We start from the raw sequence: 27,480 nt of genomic DNA on the forward strand, positions 1-27,480 counted from the left end.
ACAGTGTGTTATAACTAAGAGAAAGCAGCTACAGTGGGAACATGACTGCTCGTTGCAGCTCAGATCAACAGTGGTGGCTAACATCCAGAATTCTTATAAATTATTTATTTCTTGCAAAAAGTCAGTGAAATCAAAATAAAAATGTGTTCCATGTAAACCACAAGTTCAGATGTTACAGAAGCCCCCCCCCCAGGAAGAAGGCCACAAGTATTTTGTAACCTGACCAATTGTAGCTTCAGAGAGGGAGTAACTGAGACCCTGTCCCAGCCTCCCTGCTTGGGGCTATCTCCACTCTCCTCTCAGGTACCCATTGTGGGGTACATTCCCCAAGATCCCTAGCCAGGGTGACTGTGATTGTGGTGGGTATGAGATGCAGGAGGAGGGGAGTTGCTGCATTTTAATAATAATAATAATCCAATTTAGGGGTGGGGGGGGGGGCGCGGCGGTGGTCCATGGGCTGTGCCCTGAGACCCTTACAGGCCCCTTGTCACCTGATGGTCTAACAGAGTTTGATCTCCCCAGTCAAGGAAGCTACAGCATGACTGACAGCTCAGTTTGGGCAGGCCCTGAACACAAACTATTGACTTACATTTGCCACAATCTCCTTTTTGGTTAAGAGTTTCTGACAGCATCAATATCATTTAAAACTTCTCTATCCAAATAAAACTGTTTGAAATCCTAGCTGTTTGAGGTCAGTGTGCACTCATCAATAGAGCAGTCTTTTTAGGTGAGAGTAAAAAAAAATCATTTAGTTCAAGCTTTTGGGGAAAATTGATTGTGGGCTAACCTCCAGCTGGAATAAGCAGTATGCTGCACTCACTGATATACAGCTGAAAGTACTGGTAATTCAGGTACTCAAACTGGGCATCACTGCTGCAGCAGAGAGGCTCTTTAGCTGTTCATGGTCTGTGACAATGCCAAGAGTTCAGTATTCTAGGGATATTCTCCACTGAGGCTCACACAAGAAACCTATACGCGGGAGCCGTACCCCAGTGAGGGTCAGTTTCTTCAAGGGTTTAAATAATTTTGATAAGCTTCTCAACATTGAGAGAGCATGTTTTAAAAAAAAATATGAACATAGGTCATTTTCCAATCTTGTAAGTACTGAAAGTTGAAACAATAACAATGATAATGGTGGATTATGTGCACAGTCTTGCTCTTTATAAGTGGGTTACATGGTACCCTTCCTGACCCACAGTTTTATTGAAAAACACCTTGGCATGGATCCTGTGACTGAGCCAGGAACTTTGCTCTTGTAGTCAGCACTGTGTGTGCAGTCCGATTCTCTGCCCACTACCTCCATTGCTGCAGGAACTGAGCTGGCTAAGGAAGCTCCCCGTTTATATCCAGCTCCATCAGGACACACTGCAGATGGTACTGTTCCTCTGGTTCCAGAACGCTCGTCTCTTCTGCTCCCTCATAAACCGTCTTTTTATTCCCTCTTTGTAGATATCTCTGTAAAACTGACCGGCACACAGTGGGATGCTGATGGAGCAAAACAGACAAATTTGACATGAACAACCCAATAGCCCCTTTTATTATCGGATGTCTAATTAGTTCTCTGAGATGACAGGTTGGATAGTCCCACCCATCCTCTCACTATGACCAGTCTGAGTTTCTGATTCACAGTCTGTGCTGACAGGACACCACTGAAGGGTGGAAGCATGTCAGAAGAGCATGAACACCTTGTGAAGCTCTCCCTTGTTCTGGTGCCAGCACAGGAGAATCCTACACGAGTGGCATCACCAGTAGGGCAGAAAAGGGAAATGAAAAGCAATCACTCACTTATCTCTTCCAGGTCGCAGCCTCACTTGAAAGTACGCATAGACAGGCCTGTGATCTGAGGTTTTGATTGAAGTGCAGCTCCCATATTTAAGTACGAATATGTCACCTTTCTGCCGGCTCTTGTATATAACGCGGTCCTGCAGAAGAAGAGGGTTGAGTGGTCTGTGTCTGCGTCACAAGCTTCCCACTGAAACTGCACCAAACCATACAGGCTCGCAGGCCCATAACTAGCACCTTGCTGCTGCTTGAATCGGGTTCAATTTGGTGACCACAGCAGGAAGGAGCAAGTACTGAACTATCGAAGGTGAGACTTTATCCAACTTAGGGGCACTTTGCTTTTCAAAAAAAAAATGTCACAGTGCACCTGGAAGAAGTGAGGGAGGTTTTCCTCCTGGTCTTGCCAATATTTAGCCCTTTACTCCAATCAGTAAAGCAGATTACCTGGTCATTAACATATTGCTATGCGTGGAACCTTGCTGAGTCTGAATTAGTTCTTGTTAGTGAGTACTCTTCAGTCCCACTTTCTAATGTTTGGAGGTCACTGATTGCACAGTAAAGAATCTGTCCTTTTTGTCTGCCCTGTTGTCCCATTCCTTGAGATCAATCCAATTAGTGATTTTGCAAGTTTCCTGTTCCCTGACATCCCAGAAACTTTTTCTACTTTTAAAGGATTTATCCAGTACCCACTTTGGAAAGTTCCTGTTTGTACCTGCTCTCACCCGCCTCTCAGACAACGTGTTCCAAATCACAACACCTCTCTGCATCAATCTTCCCTGCTGCACCCCCCCCACGGGAAATGGGATCACATTATTTGCTTGTACATGCTCCTCACTTTCTCTGCTGCAAAACCACTCCCAGCAAACGGAGCATCCTATTGCAGTGTCCCTAACGGGTGATATCAACCTCAGAATGCTCTGGGTAAATGAAGACTGATTAAAGAGGAGGCAGCTGCAGCAAAAGGTATTGAGTGGCTGATATACCCGCAGAATTAGACTTTCCATCATTTCTTTACCGTGTAGGAGGGAGTCCTCTGTTTGGCACTACTGTCATAAACGTCACATCCAATGTCAAACTTGTAGGTTGGAAGAAAACTTATTTCAGCTTCTTTGAACCCTTTAAAAATCGAACCTGAAGAACAAAAAAAAAACAGCAGTGGAAACGTTCCCAACCACAATCCCCCCGCTTCGTTCTCCACACAAATATAGTGAACACCTCACTCCACAACCGAGTGTGTCACTGTAGACCCCATACCCCACTAGAGAGTCAGTGTGTGACAGCTGTTCCTGCAACTGGTCCTCAGCTCCCTCTCCACTCCCAAGTAACTGTAACGTACAAAGCATCAGTCCTACCCTCCTGTAGCTTTTTGGTTAGCTCATCGTAATGCAGAATGGAGCGGAGACTGTCCTTGTTCTTGTTGTGTAGAAGCTCATCGATCACTGCTCGCTTCACATTCAGGCGGAAGTTAAAGTCACCAAACCAGAAAACCTGATCAAATCGGGTTGTCACATCATCTGCAGCAAGTGCACAGTAAAAGCTGGTGAGAAACATGGCCATTTCTACTTCTTGTTCCCTGTGTGTAAGATGTGGGGAAGCTGCTGGAGGGAGAGTCAGACTCGGCTCACTGATTGTTAGTACAGCACAGCAGAGGACAAGCTATGTTCTCCATTTCTAATTTTCACCCTTCCAACATTCTTGCAGTAACCCACCACATGGACTATTTTTTAGGGGAAAAGGAATAAGAAGAGCCGTACCCCAGTGAGAGTCAGTGTGTGTGGGACTGTACCCCAGTGAGGGTCAGTGTGTGTGGGACTGTACCCCAGTGAGAGTCAGTGTGTGTGGGACCGTACCCCAGTGAGGGTCAGTGTGTGTGGGACCGTACCCCAGTGAGAGTCAGTGTGTGTGGGACCGTACCCCAGTGAGAGTCAGTGTGTGTGGGACCGTACCCCAGTGAGAGTCAGTGTGTGTGGGACCGTAACCTAGTGAGAGTCAGTGTGTGTGGGACTGTACCCTGGTGAGAGTCAGTGTGTGTGGGACTGTACCCCGGTGAGAGTCAGTGTGTGTGGGAGCCCGTACCCCAGTGAGAGTCAGTGTGTGTGGGAGCCTGTACCCCAGTGAGAGTCAGTGTGTGTGGGAGCCCGTACCCCAGTGAGAGTCAGTGTGTGTGGGAGCTGTACCCCAGTGAGAGTCAGTGTGTGTGGGACTGTACCCCAGTGAGAGTCAGTGTGTGTGGGACTGTACCCCAGTGAGAGTCAGTGTGTGTGGGAGCCCGTACCCCAGTGAGAGTCAGTGGGTGTGGGACTGTACCCCAGTGAGAGTCAGTGTGTGTGGGAGCCCGTACCCCAGTGAGGGTCAGTGGGTGTGGGACTGTACCCCAGTGAGAGTCAGTGTGTGTGGGAGCTGTACCCCAGTGAGAGTCAGTGTGTGTGGGACTGTACCCCAGTGAGAGTCAGTGTGTGTGGGACTGTACCCCAGTGAGAGTCAGTGTGTGTGGGAGCCCGTACCCCAGTGAGGGTCAGTGGGTGTGGGACTGTACCCCAGTGAGAGTCAGTGTGTGTGTGGGAGCCCGTACCCCAGTGAGAGTCAGTGTGTGTGGGAGCCTACTCCAGTGAGAGTCCGTGTGTGTGGGAGCCGGTACCCCAGTGAGAGTCAGTGTGTGTGGGAGCCGGTACCCCAGTGAGAGTCAGTGTGTGTGGGAGCCCGTACCCCAGTGAGAGGTACAATTGCCTGGTTCGCCTGAAGGTAGTAAATTCCTTTCTCATACACCACTCAAGACAACAGCAGAACATCAGGCATTTAACAGTAGCTACTCACAGGGGTCAGATTTGTAGATGTTGGTGTCAGGCACAACCCGTGGAAGTTCCAGGGCTTCCACTGTTTTATTGTAGTCCAGCATCCTCTCATAAACCTTCCCTTGCCCAGCTGCATGAGAGATGGAAGTGAGAGAGAGGCAGTTTGCTGTAACCCATCCCCAGCCCTCACACGCCAGCAGATACTATAATACACATTTCCATCATCAGCCAAAATTTCACACAATGTTTGAAGACAATAAAGGATTTTGAAAAGATGTACAGAGAATTACTTTTTTTCCTTTACGTGAGATTTGGTTCATTGCATGGGTGTAAAATGCTTCAGGACCTAGTACAAGGTGCTATATAACGGCACTGTTTCTCTGCTTAGGCAGTAACTCGGGCATCAACTCCGACTCAATGATCTACCTGTCTTAACCCCTTCTCAAAAAATTTCTTCAAACACGTGACCATTGTGCCACCTCGTTCTGATTGTTCTCTCTCGCTTCTTCTATCTTTCTTTCTGAGGCTGGTTCTCAGCCCAAGCTCTCAATCAACAGAAACTGATTCTGGAAACCATAGAGATACAGTAAAATGCACAGGTAAAACTTACAGGTGAAGTGAGAAGTAATGAAGAGGAAGGACGTCCCAAAAAATGTGAATGAGATTGCTACGGCTCCTTTTGTCTTGATCTGGGAGACAATACGAGTGGTCACTGTCGCCTGTTCTACTTCTGGGGGAGGGCCACAAGACACATTCAGTAAATGTTCAAACTGTGCAATTTCCATTTACTGTACAGCTAATGGCACTGGCCAGCAATCCTGCAGCATTTACCTGAGCAAAACCAGATGAGGTCTCTCCTGATGAACAGAGAGAGATGGAGGACTCCATGCACTGCAGAGTGTAGCAGCACAAAGTGAGGCCCCAGGGTCTCCTGCAGACAGATCTCCCACTCTCTCCTGGACAAACACAAAACGACAAACCAAGCAGTCAGGTTGCAGCCCTAGAATCCAGCACAAACAAGCTCAGAAACTGAAAGTGCTGAATGCTGGCAGTAGCTGAGGTTCACGACTTGGTGAGGTTTACTGTTGATGCAGAATGGGAGCTCTACCAGCTGAAGTTGATCCAGCCTCAGCCAGCAGAGTCGCAGAGTCACAGCTCGACCCTGGCCCCACGGACTGGTGTTGAATTGTTCTGGTCAGCACCGGAGGAACAAACAGATTTGTTGACTGCTGCTGCAGCACGTACACATATGGTTGTAAAATTGAGAGGGGGACAGACAAAGAGAAAAGAGGCACTGCCGCCCTTCCAAATAGCTGTAGAATCTTTAATGTCTACTGACGTGCAGGCAGTGCTTCAGTTCAATGTTTTCATGTGTTGGTGTCTCCAACAATTAGCACTACCTGGTGTCACATGTGAAGAATGGGTACTTAAGTAAAACTAACATTCCCAAGGTCACTGCACATTGGATAGGATGGGGAGAACTTTCTTTGGAGGGGCTGGTGTGGTATGAGGTAGAAATGAGAGGCAGCCTGAAATGCGATCGGTCCTGTTACCTGTCTGGGATTCCTTCCTGAGTACCGATGACATACAAGTCCTGGATGTATTGAGAGTCACAGGGCAGGAGAAGATCATCTAGTTTGTCAGGGGGCTGTAATGACAGAGAGAAGGTTACAACAAACTCCCTCTTACAAACAAAACCTGTATCCGGCCAAATGAGATGAATCTGACAGTGGCTTTACGATTACAGGCCCCTCATGGTGAGGTGGGGGAGTGCAGTAGAGTTCAGTTCACTGAGCCCTTACTTTAAGAACAGCAGACAATAACTTGCCTTTCTAGGCCAGCATTTATTGCCATTAACTGTGATCCCAGAGGGCAGTTAACAGTCAACTATATTGCTATGGGTCTGGAGTCACAAGTAGGTCAGACCAGGTAGGGGTGGCAGATTTAGTTTCGTAAAGGGACATTAATGAACTGGATGGGTTTTCCCAACAATCAACAATGGATTCATGGTCATCATTAGACTCTTAATTCCAGATTTTCATTGAACTCAAATTCCACCATCTGCCATGGCAGGATTTGAACCTGGCTCTCTGGATTAACACTGCAGTGATAATACCACCCAATTAAACAACATGCCCTGGTTCTATATTTTCCCACAACAGGAAATATCCTTTCCACATTCACCCTGTCAAGGCAACTTCGAATCTTACATTTCACTTAAAATACTTCTTCTGAACTTCAGCGGATACAAGCCTACCCTGTCCAATCTTTCCTCATAAATCAACTGTCTCATTCCAGTTTTTAATGTGGTAAACCTTCTGCAAAATGCCTCCAATGCATCTGTATCCTTTTGTAAATAAGATGATCAGTACCCTGCACAGTACTCCAGATTTGAGTTTAACAGTGTCACTGTATAAATGTAGCATAACCTCCCTACTTTGAGTTGAATTCCCCCTGCAATAAATGACGACAATTTATTAGCTTTCCTTATTTACTGCTACCTACCACTATAACCTCTTGTGATTCATGAGAACACCCAGATCCCTCTGCATCTTCGAGTTCTGCAGTCTCTCACCATTTAGATACGCCTTTTCCAATTTTTTCCGCCAAAATGCAGTTTCATATTTTCCCACATGACATCTCTATTTGCCACAGTCCTGCCTACTCAATCGATCTATCTAACTTCTTTTGTAGCCTCCTCTTGTCCTTTTCACAGCTTATTTTCTGACCTATCTTTGTGTCATCAGCAAAGTTAGCAACTGTTCCTTCTACCCCTTCATCCAAATCATTTACATAAATGGTAAACTGTTGAACTCCCAGGAATGATCACTGTACACTCCACTTGTTAAATCTCACCAACCTAAATACGAGCCATTTAGATGTTTATTCTCTGCTTCATTTGAGCCAGTCAATCTTCTATCCACAACAATATGTCATCTCTTACACTGAGCTTTTATCTTCTGCAATAACCTTTGATGTGGCATATTATCAGATACCTCTGGAAAGCTGACTGTATCACATCCTTGACGTCCCATGACTGCGTCTCCCGCAACACATCCCTCACACACCGCCCCCGCCACAACCGCCCCCAGAGGATCCCCCTCGTTCTCACATACCACCCCACCAACCTCCGGATACAACGCATCATCCTCCGACACTTCCGCCATCTACAATCCGACCCCACCACCCAAGACATTTTTCCACCCCCACCCTTGTCTGCCTTCTGGAGAGACCACTCTCTCCGTGACTCTCTTGTTCGCTCCACACTGCCCTCCAACCCCACCACACCCAGCACCTTCCCCTGCAACCGCAGGAAGTGCTACACTTGCCCCCACATCTCCTACCTCACCCCCATCCCAGGCCCCAGGAAGACTTTCCATATTAAGCAGATGTTCACCTGCACATCCACCAATGTGGTATACTGTATCCACTGTACCCAGTGTGGCTTCCTCTACATTGGGGAAACCAAGCGGAGGCTTGGGGACCGCTTTGCAGAACACCTCCGCTCGGTTCGCACTAAACAACTGCACCTCCCAGTCGCGAACCATTTTAACTCCCCCTCCCATTCCTCAGATGACATGTCCATCATGGGCCTCCTGCAGTGCCACAATGATGCCACCCGACGGTTGCAGGAAGAGCAACTCATATTCCGCTTGGGAACCCTGCAGCCCAATGGTATCAATGTTGACTTCACCAGCTTCAAAATCTCCCCTTCCCTCACCGCATCCCAAAACCAGCCCAGTTCGTTCCCCCCCCAACCACTGCATCACTAAACCAGCCCAGCTCATCCCCGCCTGCCTAACCTGTTCGTCCTCTCACCTATCCCCTCCTCCCACCTCAAGCTGCACTTCCATTTCCCACCTACTAACCTCATCCCGTCTCCTTGACCTGTCCGTCTTCCCTGGACTGACCTATCCCCTCCCTACCTCCCCACCTGTACTCTCCTCTCCATCTTCGGTCCGCATCCCCCTCTCTCCCTATTTATTCCAGAACCCTCTCCCCATCCCCCTCTCTAATGAAGGGTCTAGGCCCGAAACGTCAGCTTTAGTGCTCCTGAGACGCTGCTTGGCTTGCTGTGTTCATCCAGCTTCACACTTTGTTATCTTGTATTACATCCACTGTTCCCCTTGCACTTAACTTTCCTGAAGTCAAGTACTACCACCTCAAGGAACTCCAATAGGTTGGTCAAATATGATATCCCTTTCACAGAACCATACTGACTCTGCCTGATAACCTTGAACTTATCTGTGTCTTGACATAACTTCTTTGATAGCAGTTCCCCTCTGACAAATACAAGGCTAACGGGCCTGTAGTTTCCTGCTTTCTGTCTCCCTCCCTTTTTAAACAAAACAGTTGTAAGTGCTAGCTTCTAATCTATTGGGACTATCCCTGAATCAATGGACAATTAAACCAATGTATTAAATATGTCACACGCGACTTGTTTCAAGATCTTAGGATGAGGTCGATCAGGACCTGGGGACTTGTTAGCTCGCAGCTCCAACAAATTATTCAGTACTGCTTCTCTGGCGATTGTAACTTTCTGGAGTTCTTCCCTCCCTTCTATTTCTTGATTTATCACTGAGTCTGGAACGCTACTTATATCATCTATAATGAAGACTGATGCAGAAAACTATTTCAATTCACCTGTCATTTCCTTACTTTCCTTTAATTCTTCAGTCTCACTTTTAACTTTTTATTTAAATATTTTTAAAAATTTTACTATCTATACTTACATTTCTGTCTAGCCTTCTCAAATACTGTAATGGTTCCCATCTCATTAGTATTTTGACCATTCTTTGCTTTTTTATTAATATTATTAAAACGGCGCGGTGGCTCAGTGGTTAGCACTGCTGCTTCACAGCGTCAAGGACCTGGATTTGATTTCACCCTTGGGTAACTGTGTGGAGTTTTCACATTCTCCCCGTGTCTGCGAGGGTTGCCACCGCATGCTCTGGTTTCCTCCCATGGTCCAAAGATGTGCAAATTAGGTGGATTGGCCATGGGAAATTGTCCCATTGAGTCTAGGGATGTGTTGGCTATGTGAATTAGTCACGCTAAATGTGGGGCTACCAGGATCTGAGGGTGGGGTGGGGGGAATTGATCTGTGTGGGATGCTGATCAAAGGGTTGGTGTGGATGCGTTGGGCCAACTGGCCTCCTTCCACACTGCAGGAATTCTATGACTCTATAATAATACCACTAGGTGGTTGCCTTACCTTTCACAGTCAATTAAACACTTTTCAACATATTTTCTCATTCAATCCACACGTTAACTTCCACTGCTTCACCAGATATGGGTTTAGTTGATAAGGCCATGGGATTGATGATTGCCCATCCATTATTTAATACATCATTTCAGAGGGCAGTTAAGAATCAGCCACATTACTGTGGGCCTGGAGTCACATATAAGCTGGACCCTGTAAAGATGGCAGATTTCTTGCCCTAAAGGAATGTTAGTGAAACTAGATATTTCTCATGATGCTATCTCTGATATGAGCTTTCCATTCCAAATTATGAGTGGAATTGAAATTCTGCTGGCTGCTGAAATGAAAGGAGAAAGAGATTTGAACTCTTTCCTCCAGGAAATTAACCTGGGCATCTGGCCCATTGCCACAGGGAGGGTGGGTTCACTGGACAGCAGCCAGGGGCAGCAACACAGGATGTTTTGCTCCAAAGGACAATCTCAGGCACAAGTTCATCAGATGACAGCTCAAAGTGGAGTTAAAAAATAACGATACAACTCAGATGAGCTGAGGGACTGGTGCAGTAGGGGACTGAGAGACATCACTTTGTAGCCCACAGCTCAATGAGCACACTGACCTGACTTACTGCTGCTCTGTATTTGAAGGGATATGTCTGAGTGAAGATTCCTCTTCCAGAGCGTTTCTTCCTTGCTCTCAGTTTGACATAAATAGGGAGTCGTACAGCACAGAAACAGACCCTTCGGTTCAACTCGTCTGTGCTGACCAAGTTTCCCAAACTGAACTAGTCCCGTTTGTCTGCATTTGGCCCATATTCCTCCAAACCTTTCCTATTCATGTACCTGTCCAAATGTCTTCTAAATGTTGTAACTGTACCTGCATCTATCACTTCCTCTGGCAGTTTGTTCCACATACAAACCCCGGTGTGAAAATGTTGCCCCTTAGATCCCTTTTCAATCTTTCTCCTTTCATTTTAAAAATATGCGCTCTAGTTCTGAACTCCCCTACCCTAGGAAAAAGACTTCTGTTTTTCACCTTAACTACGCCTCTCATGATTTTTTTAAAACCTCTATAAAGTCACCCCTCAGCCTCCTGTAAAAAAAAGTCACGCCTATCTAGCTTCTCCTTATAACCCAAAACCCTCCAGTCCCAGTAACATCCTTGTAAATCTTTTCTGCACTCTGTCCAATTTGGTAATATCCTTCTTATAGCAGGGTGACGTAAAACTGTACACAGTACTCCAAAGTGGCCTCACAAATATATTGTGCAACTATAACATGACGTTCCAACTCCTATATCAAAGGGTCTGAGCAATGAGGGCAAGTGTGCTAAACGCCTTCTTTGCCACCCTGTGTACCCGTGATGCCATTTTCAAAGAACCATGTACCTGAACCATTAGGTCCCTCTGTTTGACAACACTGCCCGGGACCCTACCATGAACTGTAAAGTCCTGCCCTTGTTCATCTTACCAAGATGCAACACCTCACGTTTATCCAAATTAAACTCCATCTACCAACCCACGGCCCATTGGTCCAACTGATCAAAAAATCCTTTGTAATCTTAGATAACCTTCTTCACTGTTGACTATACCACAAATTTGGTATCATCTACAAACTTATTAACCATGCTTCCTACATTCTCATCTTAATAGTTTATATAAATTACTAACAATAACTGGACCCAGTACCAATGCCTGTGGAACACCAATGATCTCAGGCCACAAGTCCAAAAGACAACCGTCCACCACCACCCTCTGTCTCTTACCATCAAGCCAGTTTTGTAGCTAATTGACAAACTCTCCCTGAATCCCATGTGATCTAACTTTACTAACCAGTCTGCCATGTGGAATCTTGTCAAAGACTTTGCTAAAGTCTGTGAAGACAAAGTCTACCTCTCTTCCCACATCTATCTTCTTGGTCAAGTCCTCAAAAAATTCAATCAACCGTTTCTGTGACTCACCATCTCGCCTTGCATATTCCAGGTGGTTATAAACACTCGCACTCTTCGGTCAGGGAAATAACGATCCAGTTCACTGGCTCCCAGCAGAGCTCCACTGGCCAGGAGACTGCCCTCCAGATAACTCCTGTAGAGACACAGGAATGTCCCAAAGTCATGACATGGGGTCATGATTGCTCAGCTTCTGTCTCACTGTTTCAGCCTCTCTTGCTTTCCCTCTATCCTTCGTGTAAGAACATCACACTTGGCAGCAGGAATAAATTACTTACAGCCTCCAACCTGTCCTGCCATTCAATACAGTCATGGCTGATCTGGTTGTGATCTTAAGTCCACTTGCACTGCTGCCTCCCATATTAACGTAAAGTCTGACTGACTCAGCCTTGAATAAAACTCAATGATGCAGCCACTGTTGTTCTCTGGGAGAGTGAATTCCACAGACTCCTGACACTTTGAGTGAAAAGATTCTCATCTCAGTCTTAATCGGGTGACTTCTTAATTCTCCAATTCTGACCCCTGCTCTCCCTAATATGTGGAACTATCATCCAAGTATCCACCCTGTTTAGCCCTGTCAAGTTTTACTAAGATCACCCCTCATTCTTTAATGGAGAAAGGCCTAACCTGTTTTAACTTTCTTCATAAGCTAACCCCCATCCCAGGAAGTATTTTTTGGAACTGCCTCTGAACTGTTCCAAATTCAACGAAATCCTTCAAATGAGGAGATCAAAACTGTACACAGTTCTCCAGATTCAGTCTCACCAATGGCTTTCTTCATTCTTGTCTTTTTGACCACACTGGATCCCTCACAAAGCATCTCTCTCCCCGGAGAAATCTGGAGCAGTCTGGCTCCACCTCTTCCTGTCATTCTGCAACTGGGGAGAAAATAAATTTGGCATTCCGCACCTGACCTTTCAGCTTTGTGCCATGTAGCGTGGGAAAGGTCCATCTTCTGGACTTGTCAATTTAAGCATCTCACTAGAGTGGCAATGGGATCAAAGAATAGACAATGACCCAGAATGCAGGCTCATAAGAGATCAGCAGCATAAGGCCTATAGCTATGACAGTGAGCATTCCCTGAATGACTGAGACAAGCAAAAGCAGTGTAATAGCCCCTCAGCGGTGCTTCATCAGCACCACACAGCGTCTGTGTGGGAATATGATTCCATGGGCTATTGATTCAGAGGCTGAGAGACAGCTCCTCACTGAGCTGAGGCTGATACTAGATCCTGCAGACACTTCACAGCTAAGAGGATTTTAATATTTTAATTTTCAATTGTTCCCTTACCTTTTCCGAAGATCTTCTGAGCGGACAGGAAACAAGACACTGCTGGGAGAATTCATGAAGAACGAGGATCCGTTATCCTCAGTTCCTTGGGACAGGTTAAGGATATTGCTGTTCTGGCTCGATACTGACTGAGTCACATGCATGTAATCCACATAATCCTGGTCAATCCGATTACTGGTCCTTAGTACCGGTGAGTCCAGGTTAATGACCATTGGAGGCAGGGGTTTGGTGGGTGCCACAGGAGGCAGCTTCCGATTGGCTGAGGATACTGTTTTACTATCAAGGTGATCACTTCTGGCCTGGGAGTCTGTGTGGTCTGGTCCATTACGATATTCTGTTGTACTCCCAGCTGACTCACTGGTGTCGCACTCCCGCAAACTACTACTACTGCTGCTGCTGCTACTGGGCAGGGGCCTCTGAGGAGTTACCACTGACTTGCCCTGGAGACACTGCATGGGGGAGCCTGAGAGATCAGCACCATAAAGGGACCCGCAGGAGGAGTCTGTGTCAACAGGCTCTGAGGAGCTCTCCTCACTGCTCCTGCTCCTCAGTCTGCGGCCAGCAGCTCTCCCTTCCACTGAGTGCAGGTGCTGTAGCTTGCCGTGCCGGCACGGCTTGGGCCTCACAGGAGGTCGTGGTACCATCGACGTTTCCAGCCCTTGGATACCATGGCCCAGTTCCTCAGGGGGGCATTTCCAAGTGTCGCTGAGAAAGGGCCTGAGCTCCTCGCGTTCTCGCAACTGGTGCCTCTCAGTGTCGTGACTTTGGGGCTGTCCAGCAGCTGTGCCAGTGCTGGAGGACACATTCCAGGTACCACAAGATGCCAGTTTGGTTTGATTACTCATTCTTGACAAACTTCACTTTTGGTGGCAAAAACGGCTGAGAGTGAGCGGTCTTGAACAACTTTCCCAGGTCAGAGAAAACTTTTAGAAGCGTCCAGTTCCTGTTGCCAGCAGACTGCCTCATTCTTTCACTTCCACAGAGAAAAGGAGGTGGGATCAGAAGGAGGTGAAATAGCTCCTGACTGGTGTCTCAAAACTCTACTGGAAAGGCCATAATCCAGAACCTGCAGGAAAACCACCAGAACCGTGAGCAGGAAACCTGCAAATAAATAGTCAATTCAAAAACACAAAGTCTTTTAAAAGTTCTGATTTAGAGGGTCCAGCACTAACACAGCTATCTTCATCATCTTAACAGATGGTCAAGAAGAGTAAGAGACTCAAAAATGTTTCTCTCTCCACAGGTGATATCAGACCTGCTGAGTTTCTCCAGCATTTTGTTTTTATTTCCAGGCCCAGCACCTGTTATATTTTGCTTTTATTTATATGAGTGAATGTACTGAGTAATGTCTTGTAGTTATGTTACTGGATTAAAGGTCCAGGGATCTGGCCTAGTGATCAAGAGACAGGAGTTTAAAGCTCACCGTGGCAGCTGAAGCATTTGAATTGTCTTTATTGGGATCAGTCTGGAATTAGAAGTGAATCTCAGTAACGGTGACCTACTGGATTGTTGTGAAAATCCATTCGCTTTATTCATGCCACTCAAGGAAAGAAATCTCCTATCCTTACTCAAACTGGAAACGCTCAGCAACGTGGTTTACTTTTAACAGCCCCCTAAAATGGCTGAACACGTTCTATTCAAGACGGCAGTTCATCACCACTTTCTCAAGAGCGATTTAGGGATGGGCAGTAAATGCTGGTCCAGACAGTGACACCCACATGCCATGCAGAAATTTTAAAAACTGAGATCAGGGAGTGACAACACAAACCTGACCTAAATGGGGAATGCTGCAATACACAGGGCACTGGTGAAAGCACTTCTTAAATACTTCATGTAGTCTTGGTTTACTTATTTAAAGCAGGATATAAATGGGTTGGAGGCCGTTCCGAGGAGGTTTGCCAGATTGACACCCAGAATGTGTGGGTTTTCTTGGGAGGAACAGTTGGTCAGCCTGGGCTTATTTCCACTGGAGTTTAGACACATGAGAGATGATTTAATTGAATTTATAAAATCCTGAAGGTTCTCAACAAGGTGGATATGCAAAGGACACTTCCACTTGTGAGAGTCCAGAACTAAGAGATACTATTTAAAAATCAGACGTCACTCCTCTACATTTTTTCTCAGGGGGTTGCGTGACTTTGGAACTCTGTGCCTTAGAAGGCAATGGAGGTCTGTCACTGATTTTGTTTTTAAGATGGAGGTGATTAGATTAAGCAGGAATCAAGGGGTTTAGACAGGAATGTGGAATTCAACACACACAGATCCACTGTGATCTTAATGAATGACAGAGCATGTTTAGGGGGCAGAATGGTATATTTTTGCTCCAATGATGAATGTTCATATAAATTTATTGCAAATGAAGGAGTTTGTATCAGAACAATCTAACACATTTTGTTCAAGGAATTTTAATTTTTGGAAAAATTATGGCAATCAGAAAGTGAGTGGCTTGTGATTGGAGAAGCGTTTTTGTTTGTGATGTTATGGTTTGCCCTTTATCAACTTGTCTCCAGGTCTGGTTGCTAAAGTTCAGCATCCAGTCACCAGGATATGGTGCTCATCATCTGGTACAACACTCTGCTCCATTTCCAATCATGCCTGCGATGACACTCAGCCCAATCACCACAACTTCCCCACACTCCCCAACCTCCCAATAAACCATCCACTCCTTGACATGTCACAGCTCCAATGTTTCAGAGGGTGCACCCTCATCCCGGTAGATCTGATGCCACAAGGGCAATCTGTAACTCCCAGGCACCTACCTCTTGGCATCCTTGCAGTGTCTCCGTAGTGACAGTAGACCCGGCTGAAGGACATCATAGAGAGACATTTGTCCAAGACAGCTTCCTACAGCCTGCTTTGACAGTGACCAGAGTGCCGCGTTTCCAGTGTCAACCGTTTCAGGATCACAGGACTTCTGTGCAGTGAGAAAGTTAATCAGTATGCAAAGCAGACTGACAAAATTCAAAGGGAGATTGTGCCATGCACAAGATGTATTGTAGCAACTCACAAACATTCCTTTGCCAGCATTTTCTAATTCCACAACATTTACCACTCAGAAGGCCAAGGAGAACACCAGTATGTTCCTGTCAAAGCCACACACCATCCTGACTTGGAAATATTACACTGTTTCTTCAGTATACCTGGATCAAGTCCTGGAATTCCCTCCCAAATATCTTTCCCGTACAGACTGGAGTAGTTCAAGAAGGTGACTCACCACCATTTTCTCAAGATTCAACCAGGAATGGGGAATGAACACTGGCCTAATTGCTTGATGGACCTGCTTGCTAATTTTTGAGTTCCTTGTACAAGTAAACCTAAGTCTCTCTGAACACCAACACTTATGGGGTGTGAAGCTTTTCTAAAACATATTCTGCTTTTCTGTTCTTAAGTGTTCCCACCTTATTCTCCAGCTGCCACCTTCTTGCACCTTCACTAAACTTGTCTCTAACTCTTTGTAGCACAGCCAAGGTTTATACTTTCACTTTGTTTCATCAGCAAACACAAGGGAGAAATACTTTACACAGCTATGGGGAATAAGCAGGAGCAGTGTGATTAATTGGACAGCTCTTTCAAAGAGTTAACACTGGCACCATGGGCCCAGTGTCCTCTAAATCACTCTGCCAGTTCTGGTTAATAATTGAACAAAGAAAAATTTTTAAAAATTACTTATTTCTACAACACCTTTTACAACAGGGCTTCCCAATGGGGGAGCCAATACCCCAAGTGGGGTCACAAATGGGTATTGTGGGAACATGAGTTCCAAGGCAACAATAGCTGATCCATCCTATTGCTCTCTAGGGTCTTCTCCAATACCGCCTCTCACAACACACAAAGTTCTCAGCAACAGGTTTACAAGTTTGAAGTCTCAAAATGAGCAGGCAAATATTTGAGGCTTACAACCTTGTGACCCCTCAGTGTGCTTACAGTGAATGCGAGGGTGTGTGAGTGGGTGCCTGTCTTCAAAATGTGCTTCCAGGTTCAGCTGAGATGCTTGCTGTCTAACATCACGTGAAGAATAATGAATCACTCACAAAACGGACAGAGAAGCCTGTCAAACACAGCACCACTATACTGACAGTACAGCATAGTTAATTTCCAGCAAAGCTGTTCAGGCCAAGCAATCAGAGATAAAAGGAATTAATCTTCACTCTTTTATATTTTATGATGCAGCTCAAATCAGGTTTTCAGTTGCAGTTCATTACACCAGATTTACACTGAGCCAGCATGCAGCATTGAAACAAGATCCCGAGGAGTAAGTGGCTCATTTACCCCTGGAATACCGCCTTGTCAAACTGACATTATGGACTCAATGTGGCAGATCGAAGCATTAATTTATTTTGAAATGTGACTGGAGCTGAATTTAGTTTGAACATGTTTGCTCACTGCTCAATGTGGGCAGTCTCTGATAAGATTTGACAGAGTGAAAACAGAGCAATAGGGTTGGGGTGGTGGGATCAATAACAAAGAGACAGTATCTTAAAGTTAAGGCTAGACCATTGAGGGTGACGTAAGAAAGCAGTTACATAGAACATAGAACAATACAGCGCAGAACAGGCCCTTCGGCCCTCGATGTTGCGCCGACCCGTGAACTAATATAAGCCCCTCCCCCTACACTATCCCATCATCATCCATATGCTTATCCAAGGAATGTTTAAATGCCCCTAATGTGGCTGAGTTAACTACATTGGCAGGCAGGGCATTCCACGCTCTTATAACTCTCTGAGTAAAGAACCTGCCTCTGACATCTGTCTTAAATCTATCACCCCTCAATTTGTAGCTATGCCCCCTTGTACAAAGGGAAGTGCATATTCTGGAGCCCTCTTCCCAAAAAAAGGCCAGTTTTATATGGCTGGTGCAGTTCAGCTTCTGCTCAATGACAATCCCCATGTTGATAACAGGCATTTCAGCCATGGAGTTGCCAAGGAACAAATGTGAGATCCTTTCCTTGCTGGAGACTGCCTTGTGTAGCACACGTGTTACATACCACATATGAGCCCAAGCTTGAATGCTGCCCACATCTTCGTGTCTTTAACACAGGCTGCTTCAGTACCTCATTTTTTTAAAAAAACTTTTAAATTTTAAATTGTGGATCAAAATGTGAAAAGGGCTATTTACATCAAAGGCTGTGGAAGGAGTCGCCACACTTTTAAAAACAAGTTACTGGAACTCATTGGGAGTTGTGCTTAAATTGTTGTTTTGTTCAAGCAGTAGGGGAAGATGTCTAAGAAACCCCGAGACTGTGGAGTCAGCAAAGCAAGCTTTACTCAGAGACAAACTGCTGTTTGGCTTGTGAAAGCAGGAACAAGTGTACAGGCCACAGCCATCAGCATGACAACTCTGTGATTAGTTCCTGGGCAGGCAGACAGTTTGTATGTGAACGTTAGAGGCAAAAAAGCCTCCATCTAAGATGCAAAATAGCCAGAAGTGGAAATATTGCTAATCACTCCCATCAGTTCCTATAATCTGTTGCATCTAACTAGTGACTGAAAAATAATTAATATGTCAACTGCTCTGCTTCCGCAAAGAATTGAAAGAATCTGGAAATAAGAAGATTTGCGCTCAGCAGGAACTTGGGAGAAACAAAGGGATACCTCACATATCCTTGTGGATGGGTGCTATTGAACTGTATTTCCCTAGTACCTTTTACTCCATCCTGTAACATCCAGGCTCATTTGTTTGCAAAGGTCTGCAAGTGTGTGTAGCAGTTTAGGAGGGGGGTAGAGTTTAATCTAGTAGAGTTATCGGTTGATAGTTCATGTCTTTGTTTTCCTGTGGTTAGAATGATTTATTTGTGATAAACAGTAGTTCATGCTAAACACAAAACCCTGGTCAGAGTTTTCTGTTAACCTAAGTCCACCATACAGGTATCTTGGGAACTTCAACAGTTTGATTCAACATTTAATTTTTGTGACAATCCCAGGAATAGTAGTGCTCGAACATCCAAGCACTTTCCCAAGTGGATCATGACACAGAGATGACTGATTTCCAAAGGTCACAAACATTTCCTTCATGGCTGCTATGATCCCAATCAGTAGGGAGATTTCCCTCCCATTCCGATGGACTATAGTTGTGTACCGGGCTCCTTGATGCCACATTTGATAAAATGTTTCTTATCGAAAGACTCCTATGACAATTCTGCTGGTCAACATGTTGCTTTAATAATCTTTCTCTGGATGCTTCCATTGGTTGATAAGACAATAAGGTGGTTGGGTCCACCCATAAATTGTCTCTGACATTTCAGTTAAAAGTCACAGCTTCAAACAACTGTTGATAGAAAGATAAACTGGTTTTCTTCAGGTTTACAGTATGTTTTGACTGCAGAGAACAGACAGACTGCTCGAGATGGAGAAGAACTGAACACTTCTCTTGCCCTGTAACTTGTCCCCAACTCCAAGCTGCTGAGTTACTATAGAACTATTTGTTAACAGGCAAAAAAGTTTCTGTCATTGATAACGGTCACTTGTCCATACAGCAAGTTGCTGCCAGAAAAGGCTGCACAACACATGCCTGTGGTTCCAAATCATCAGCAACTTAAATCTCAATTATTGCTCATTCAAACAGTTGTTTACACTAAGCCTGCAATGAGGGTCAAGTTACTTGCTTTCAAAATATACAGCCATTCTGTCAAGCACTGGCTTTAATATGTTGGAGGCTGAGGGGTGATTGGTAAGGGGTTTATAAAATCGTGAAGGGCATTGATAGGCTAAATAACCACGGTCTTTTTCTTAGGGTGAGGGAGTCTAAAACTAGAGGGCATAGGTTTAAAGTGAGAGGGGTAAGATTCTAAAAGGATCTGACAAGTAACCTTCTCATGTAGAGGATGGTGTGTGTATGGAATAAGCTGCATAAGGAAATGGTGAGGCAGGTACAATTATAACATTTAAAAGGCATCTAGATGGATATTATGAATAGGAAGGGTTTAGAGGGGTATGGGCCAAATGGGACTAGGTCAGTTTGGGATGTTTGGCTGGTGCAGTCAAGTTGGACCGAAGTTTGTTTATGTGGTCAATGACTCCATAATGCAACTCTTTCTCTTTCAGCCCCTGGATTTTAAAAACAAAAAATAAAAACCACATCGTCCTTAGAGCTAGTAGTTATATGTCATGGGTTCAATACGATTTATCTGCATCTATTGATTTGTAGTAAACTGTGATTCCCATTATTCACAGTCCTTTCTTTCTGTCAACCTGCATCTAAAAGGCAGGTATGTTGGCGAATCTTTGCATACTTTTATAGAATGTTTAACTTTTGTGACGATTCCATGAATACTAGGGCTTTCTTTTCAGCACACTTCCCCCCAGTGAAATATAACACTGGAAATGGGGAGAAATTCCAAGTTCTTTGAGATAGTGGCTACAGGATCTTTTACACCATCTGAGGGGGCAGAGGAGTCTTCATTTTAAAGTCTCAGCCAAAAGACAGTCCCAATTTAAACACAAGCTGCTGTGTCGTCTCCTGAACTGGTGACTTTCAGTTACAAAGACCCCAGTACTTTACTACCAGGTCACTCTGAATTGAATAGGCTGGATACAAAGACTCAGAGATGGTAGGAACTGCCGATGCTGGAGTCTGATGTAACAAGGCATGGAGCTGGATGAACACAGCAGGCCAAGCAGCATCAGAGGAGCCGGAAAGCTGATGTTTTGGATCTGGACCCTTCTTCAGAAATGGGGGAGGCCAAGGGGGCTCTGAAATAAATAGAGAAGGGGGAGGTGGTTACGGAAGGTGGATAGTGGAGCTGATAGGTGGACAGAAGACGGACAGGTCAAGGAGGCGGGGATGAAGCTAGTAAAGGTGAGTGTAGGTAAGAAGTTGGGATGGGGGTTGGTCAGTAAGGAGGGAGGGGTGGGTAGGTGGGAGGGAAGGTGGAGAGGTCAAGGGGGCAGGGACAAGAGGGGTGGAATTCCTCCGCTGTATATGCTCCCAAAATGAGGTGTTCCACTCCAGGACATCCCAGATGTCCTTGTTTCTCAAAGACCACAATATCCCCCCTGCAGTGGTCGAAAGTGCCCTTGACCTTATCTCTTGTGTTTCCCGCACTTCAGCCCTCACACCCCCTCCCCACAATAAACAAATAAGACTCCCCTTTGTCCTCAGGTATCACTGCACCAACCTCCGGATTCAACGCATCATTCTCTGCCACCTGCAAACTGACCGCACTACCAAGGATATATTTCCCTCCCCACCCTTATCTGCCTTCTGTAAGGACTGCTCTCTCCACGACTCCCTCATTCGCTCCACCACACTCCCCACTAGCCCTACCACCCCCGGCACCTTTCCCTGCAACCGCAGGAAGTGCTACACCTGCCCCTTTACCTCCGCCCTTACCTCCATCCCAGACCCCAGAAAAACCTTCCACATTAAACAGATGTTCACGTGCACATCCGCTAACGTGATCTGTTGTGTCCACTGTTCCCGATTTGGCCTCCTTTACATCAGGGAGACCAAGCGGGGGCTCGGAGACCGCTTTGTGAAGCACCTACTCTAGGTTCATGACAAACAACAACACCTCCCACTCGCGAACCACTTCAACTCCCCCTCCCACTCCCACTCCCTGGACGACACGTCCGTCTTGGGTCTCCTCCAGTGCGACAACAATGCCACCCGAAAACTGGAGGGAGGAATAGCACCTCATATTCCACCTTGGAACTCTGCAATCCAATGGTCTCAATGTGGACTTTACAAGCTTCAAAATCTCCCCACACATGACCTCATCCCAAGACCAGTCCCCCTCTCGTCCCTGCCTTCTTGATTTGCCTGTTTTCTCTCCCATCTACCTGCTCCTCCCACCTCACTTCCTACCTACACTGACCTGTACTGGCTTCATCCCTGCCTCCGTGACCTGTTCATCTTCTCTCCACCTATCTACTCCTCTATCCACCTTCTATCATCGCCACCCCCTCTCTCTATTTATTTCAGAGCCCTCTTCCCCTCCCCCATTTCCGAAGAAGGGTCTAAACCCGAAATGTCAGCTGCCTGGCCTGCTGTGTTCAGCCAGCTCCACACATGGATACAAAGATAACTTGGAACTAATTAGCTGTAGGGAGATCACAGTTGATGTGGAGCCTTCCCCCGACCTCCCCCTTTCTCCAGCAGGAATTACTGGGTAATGATCCATAGCAGGAAACTTGGCTGATGATGGATTGAACCCAGAGTCTCCTTGGTGTTCACAGTCAGTAACCTTATCTCATACATACATTGGCCTGGAGATCAAAGTTTTTCAATCTCACACTGAGCGCTGTCCTTACTCACTCAATACTTTCCACAACCATGACTATTTCAGTTCATCAAGAAACACAGCCCACTTGCAGTACGTCTCACCTGTCAGAGAATCAAATGCTGGTAAAGTCCACTCCTCCAAAGGTTCACAACGACATGTATAGGATGCCAGTGCAGTGAGAGTAAGGAACAAATTTGATTAATATACTGCACGTTAAAGGAGAGATTCCTTATGTCTGTAGCTCCCCAGCTATGTGATGAAAGCCCTGCGCCAAACATTTGCAGGGCTAACAAACAGCTTTGATAGCTGACATCAAAGGAAGATGTAACAAAAAGCCCAGTGTGTATCCATTTTAGCACCCTTTGAAAACAGCCCAGTTTGAAAGGGGTTTAACCTCAAAGGTAGTTTCTTTAAACAAAATGTTGTGAACTATTCTTTGAAGAATAGTTTTATTCATTACTTACGGCCCCAAAAGTTAGTTATTATTTCCCAAAAGTTAGATACTGTAGCCAAGTGTTATACTTTGCTGTGACATGGACAAGGTCGCCACAATCACTAATTTCCTTGTGGTTACATCCTGATGTGTTCCTGTTCATCCGAGAAATATTTTGTTCTAGGACTGTTTAACTGATTCAATTAATAATCCATAACTCTCTTACACATCGAACACACAATTAAACTCTAAGTACACAAGCATCAAACGCTCCCAGGACAAGGACAGCACGAGGTTAGATACAGAGCAAATCGCCCTCTACACCGTTCCCCCCCATCAAACACTCCCACGGCAGGGAAAGCACAGGTTTAGATACAAAGTAAAGTTTCACACTGTTCCCCATCAAACACTCCCAGGACTGGGACAGTATCGGGCTAGTTACAGGGTAAAGCTCCCTCACACTGTCCCCCATCAAACACTCCCAGGACTGGGGCAGTATAGGGCTAGTTACAGGGTAAAGCTCCCTCACACTGTCCCCCATCAAACACTCCCAGGGCAGGGGCAGTATAGGCTAGTTACAGGGTAAAGCTCCCTCACACTTTCCCTCATCAAACACTCCCAGGACACGGTTATGGGAAGAAGGCAGGAGAACGCAGTTGAGAAGCGTATCAGCCATGATCGAATGAAAAAGCAGACCCCAAAGTGCCGAATGGCCTAATTCTGCTTCTGTACATTATGGCTTTGTCTTATGGACCTGGCTAATGAATGAAACCAAAGATAATACCAAATTGAAAGAAAGGGTGAACAATTCCACAAAGATGAATAGCAAGTTACATGGCTAGACAAAATATAAAGAACAAAGAATAATAAAAGTTCAGTGAGGAAGGTGTCTTAAGAATACAAGAAACACAACAGATACTCAGAGTTTCTCCAGGTGTTAAAAACTGGAAGGATCTAAAGTGAGCTTGGATCCCCTAAGGAGCGGGTGTCAGGAAGTCATACAGGAAAATAAGGAAATGACGCAGATGAACTGCGCAGATGTTTTGCATCTGTCTTCACCAAACCCGATGCAGATAACATCCCCTAAACGACTGTGAATCAGGTGAAAGGGAGGAACTTAAACCATTCTATTTCCAAGGAAAAGGAGACAGCAAAGATTCTTAGAGCTAAAAGTTGACAAGTCCTGGCTGCTGAAATATTAGAGATGTTGGTTTTTATTTTCCAAAATTCCCTGCAGTCCGGAAAAGTCCCATAGATTGGAAACTATTAAATGTGACTCCTCTATACAAGAACGCTGGAAAGTACAGGCCAGTTGGCTCAATATTGGTTTTAGGGAAAATGCTGGAATTTTTTTATTAAGGAGGATGCAACCCAGCATTTGGAATACCCTAATGCAATCGGGCAGAATCAACAGTTTTGAAAGAGGGATACTGTCTGTGTTTTTTCAGAAAGATGTTCACCTGCACATCTGCTAATGTGGTCTACTGTATCCGCTGCTCCTGACGTGGCCTCCTCTCCATCAGGAAGGCCAAGCGGAGGCTCGGAGACCTCTTTGTAGAACACCTGTGTTGTGACAAATGACAACACCTTCCAGTTGCGAACCATTTCAACTCCCCCTCCCTGGATGACATGGGGAGGGGGATGGGGATGGGGCATGGGGGGAGGAGAGGGGGGGGGGGAGAGGAGAGGGGGGGGGGGAGAGGAGAGGGGGGGGGAGAGGAGAGGGGGGGGGGAGGAGAGGGGGGGGGAGAGGAGAGGGGGGGGGGAGGAGAGGGGGGGGGAAGGAGAGGGGGGGGGGAGGAGAGGAGCAGAGCAGAGGGGGGGGGAGGGGAGCAGAGGGAGGGGGAGGGGAGCAGAGGGAGGGGGAGAGAGTGTGGGGGGGGAGAGAGTGTGGGGGGGGGAAGAGTGTGGGGGGGGGAAGAGTGTGGGGGGGGGAAGAGTGTGGGGGGGGAAGAGTGTGGGGGGGGGAGAAGAGTGTGGGGGGGAGAAGAGTGTGGGGGGGAGAAGAGTGTGGGGGGGGGAAGAGTGTGGGGGGGGGAAGAGTGTGGGGGGGGGGAAGAGTGTGGGGGGGGGGAAGAGAGTGGGGGGGGGAAGTGTGGGGGGGGGGGAGTGTGGGGGGGGAAGAGTGTGGGGGGGGAAGAGTGTGGGGGGGGAAGAGTGTGGGGGGGGAAGAGTGTGGGGGGGGGAGAGTGTGGGGGGGGGAGAGTGTGGGGGGGGGAGAGTGTGGGGGGGGGAAGAGTGTGGGGGGGGGAAGAGTGTGGGGGGGGGAAGAGTGTGGGGGGGGGAAGAGTGTGGGGGGGGGAGTGTGGGGGGGGAGTGTGGGGGGGGGAGTGTGGGGGGGGGGAAGTGTGGGGGGGGGAGTGTGGGGGGGGGGGAGTGTGGGGGGGGGAAGTGTGGGGGGGGGGAAGTGTGGGGGGGGGGAGTGTGGGGGGGGGGGAGTGTGGGGGGGGGGAGTGTGGGGGGGGGGGAGTGTGGGGGGGGGAGTGTGGGGGGGGGGGAGTGTGGGGGGGGGGAGTGGGGGGGGGGGAGTGTGGGGGGGGAGTGTGGGGGGGGAGTGTGGGGGGGGGAGTGTGGGGGGGGAGTGTGGGGGGGGGAGTGTGGGGGGGGAGTGTGGGGGGGGGAGTGTGGGGGGGGAGTGTGGGGGGGGGGAGTGTGGGGGGGGGGAGTGTGGGGGGGGGGAGTGTGGGGGGGGGAGAGTGTGGGGGGGGGGGAGTGTGGGGGGGGGGGAGTGTGGGGGGGGGAGTGTGGGGGATGGGAGTGGGGAGAGAGTGTGGGGGTGGGGGGGAGAGAGTGTGGGGGTGGGGGGGGAGAGAGTGTGGGGGTGGGGGGGGAGAGAGTGTGGGGGTGGGGGGGGAGAGAGTGTGGGGGTGGGGGGGGAGAGAGTGTGGGGGTGGGGGGGGAGAGAGTGTGGGGGTGGGGGGGGGAGAGTGTGGGGGGGGGAGAGTGTGGGGGTGGGGGTGGGGGCTGGAGGGGGGTGGGTGGGTGTTGGGGGTCGGGTGTAATAAAGTGGTTTTGTTGGTTTTGTTTCCTCAATTTCTGTAATAAAGTGGAGGTTTATTGGATGAAGATGGAGCTGAAGCTAACCTAAAAGGTTCCATGGGAACCAGCCCCAGTGTTGCCGGTGATTGGGAGCGCCCCCGGGAGGTGGGCCCTGCGGTACTGAAGCCAATTCCCTCCGCCCCCGGGAGGTGGGCCCTGCGGTACTGAAGCCAATTCCCTCCACCCCCGGGCGGCAGGCTCAGTCCCCACCCCACCCCACCCCACCCGAGGTAATCAGGCCGCCTCCGCTCACCTCACCGGCCGGCTCGGCCCAGCTGCCGGGCTCCCCGCTCCGGACACACTGCCAGCTCCTGACGCCGGGGCCATGTAAAAGCCTGAGGCCCTTAGCAACTGGAGCAAAGCACGTTGGCAACGCTGGGCACGCTGCATCTCGGGAACGTGGAGGACCCATCCCAGCCGCTGTGCATGCGGGGATACTGGAGGAGTCATCCCAGGGAGGAGGGAAGGGGAGAGATGCCGTCAGCTTGTTGGTTTTGTTTCCTCAATCTGTCCGTGTCGGAGACAAGGAAGTTTCATTATTCAGCTCACCAAAACTCCCTGACTTTGCAAAGCCAAATACTGGAGAGGCCGGGAACATCGAAATGAAGCAAAAAAGCTGTACATTTCAGCAGGTCAGGTGCAGCCAAGCAAAGAAATAATTAACATTTCAGGTCATGATGGTACAAGGATCATTACAGGCTCCACCATTATTCTTCCTTTTAAAGTCCTTGCGAAGATTTGTAGCTCGGCTTGTGGTGAGGTTGTTGACCTGCTCGCCCAGCTGGCTGGTTATCCTTCAGACGTTTCATCACCATGCATAGGAACATCATCAGTTAGCGACTACCCAGGACGATGTGGCCAGGAATTCGGAGGCCTGATTCTCCACCCATAATGCAATTAACAAACATGTGGAATTAGATCCCATATACAAACCCTTGCAAAAAAAAACTGGAAATGACACAAAACACGTCAACAGATCTGATCACGAGAATACGAAACATAGTAAAACAACGTAACTTCATCGGTCTGCACTGAAGTCCTTGGATAAGCATATGGATGATGATGGGATAGTGGAGGGAGATGGGCTTAGATTAGTTCACAGGTCGGCGCAACATCGAGGGCGCTGTTCTGCGCTGTATTGTTCTATGATGTTACTTAGCATGGTGACAAAACAGCCAGCGCAGCAGGCAAGTCAACAACCTCATTTTTGAACCTCTATCCAATATATTGTTAAACTTCAGAGATAATGGGAACTGCAGATGCTGGAGATTCCAAGATAATAAAATGTGAGGCTGGATGAACACAGCAGGCCAAGCAGCATCTCAGGAGCACAAAAGCTGACGTTTCAGGCCTAGACCCTTCATCAGAGATTGTTAAACTTCAGTTTCTTTCTCCCCCCCCCCGTTACCCATTGCTAAATTTCCTGATGCCTATGAATCTCCTCAAAACCCACTCCTAGCTTTAGCATCCACGTCAATTTTGGGAAAACTGCAGGCAATAGATGTGCTTGCAACTTTAGCCAGTTCAAATGTTGGCTAGCACTGAATGCAGAGATAATCTGATGAAGGGTCTAAGCCCAAAACATCAGCTTTTTTGCTCCTAGGATGCTGCTTGGCCTGCTGTGTTCATCCAGCTTCACACTTTGTTATCTCGGACTCTCCAGCATCTGCAGTTCCCATTATCACTGATACAATTTTAACCTCACTGCGAAGCCTCTTCCAGGGATGCCTAACCTGAAGAAGTTACCCTCCTCCCTCTGGACAAACCTCAGGGGAT

The 27,480-nt window shown here is 47.3% G+C and overlaps 1 protein-coding gene across 4 annotated transcripts; it reads right to left on the bottom strand.

Moving 5' to 3' along the window:
- Window positions 1-90: 90 nt before the first annotated feature.
- Window positions 91-26,082, bottom strand: inpp5e (inositol polyphosphate-5-phosphatase E). 4 transcript variants are annotated; one of them, XM_059638245.1, is made up of 13 exons: window positions 25,958-26,080; window positions 22,334-22,367; window positions 15,772-15,923; window positions 13,013-14,078; window positions 11,734-11,857; window positions 6,128-6,222; window positions 5,406-5,530; window positions 5,185-5,304; window positions 4,597-4,704; window positions 3,135-3,296; window positions 2,798-2,913; window positions 1,786-1,922; window positions 91-1,485 (listed from the first exon to the last, which is right to left on the bottom strand). In XM_059638245.1, the coding sequence occupies exons 4-13, from the start codon at window positions 13,855-13,857 to the stop codon at window positions 1,356-1,358; spliced, it is 1,962 nt and encodes a 653-aa protein (XP_059494228.1). In that variant the 5' UTR covers window positions 13,858-14,078; window positions 15,772-15,923; window positions 22,334-22,367; window positions 25,958-26,080; the 3' UTR covers window positions 91-1,355. The 4 variants fall into 4 exon arrangements, with proteins under 4 accessions (XP_059494228.1, XP_059494227.1, XP_059494229.1 ...); XM_059638244.1 differs by lacking the exon at window positions 22,334-22,367 and having other exon boundaries at window positions 25,958-26,082; XM_059638246.1 differs by lacking the exon at window positions 22,334-22,367 and having other exon boundaries at window positions 91-1,463; window positions 15,772-15,926; window positions 25,958-26,082.
- Between the last annotated feature and the right edge of the window lie 1,398 nt (window positions 26,083-27,480).

The sequence above is a fragment of the Stegostoma tigrinum genome, chromosome 29 (assembly GCF_030684315.1).
Source record: "Stegostoma tigrinum isolate sSteTig4 chromosome 29, sSteTig4.hap1, whole genome shotgun sequence".
NCBI classification, from domain to species: Eukaryota; Metazoa; Chordata; class Chondrichthyes; order Orectolobiformes; family Stegostomatidae; genus Stegostoma; species Stegostoma tigrinum.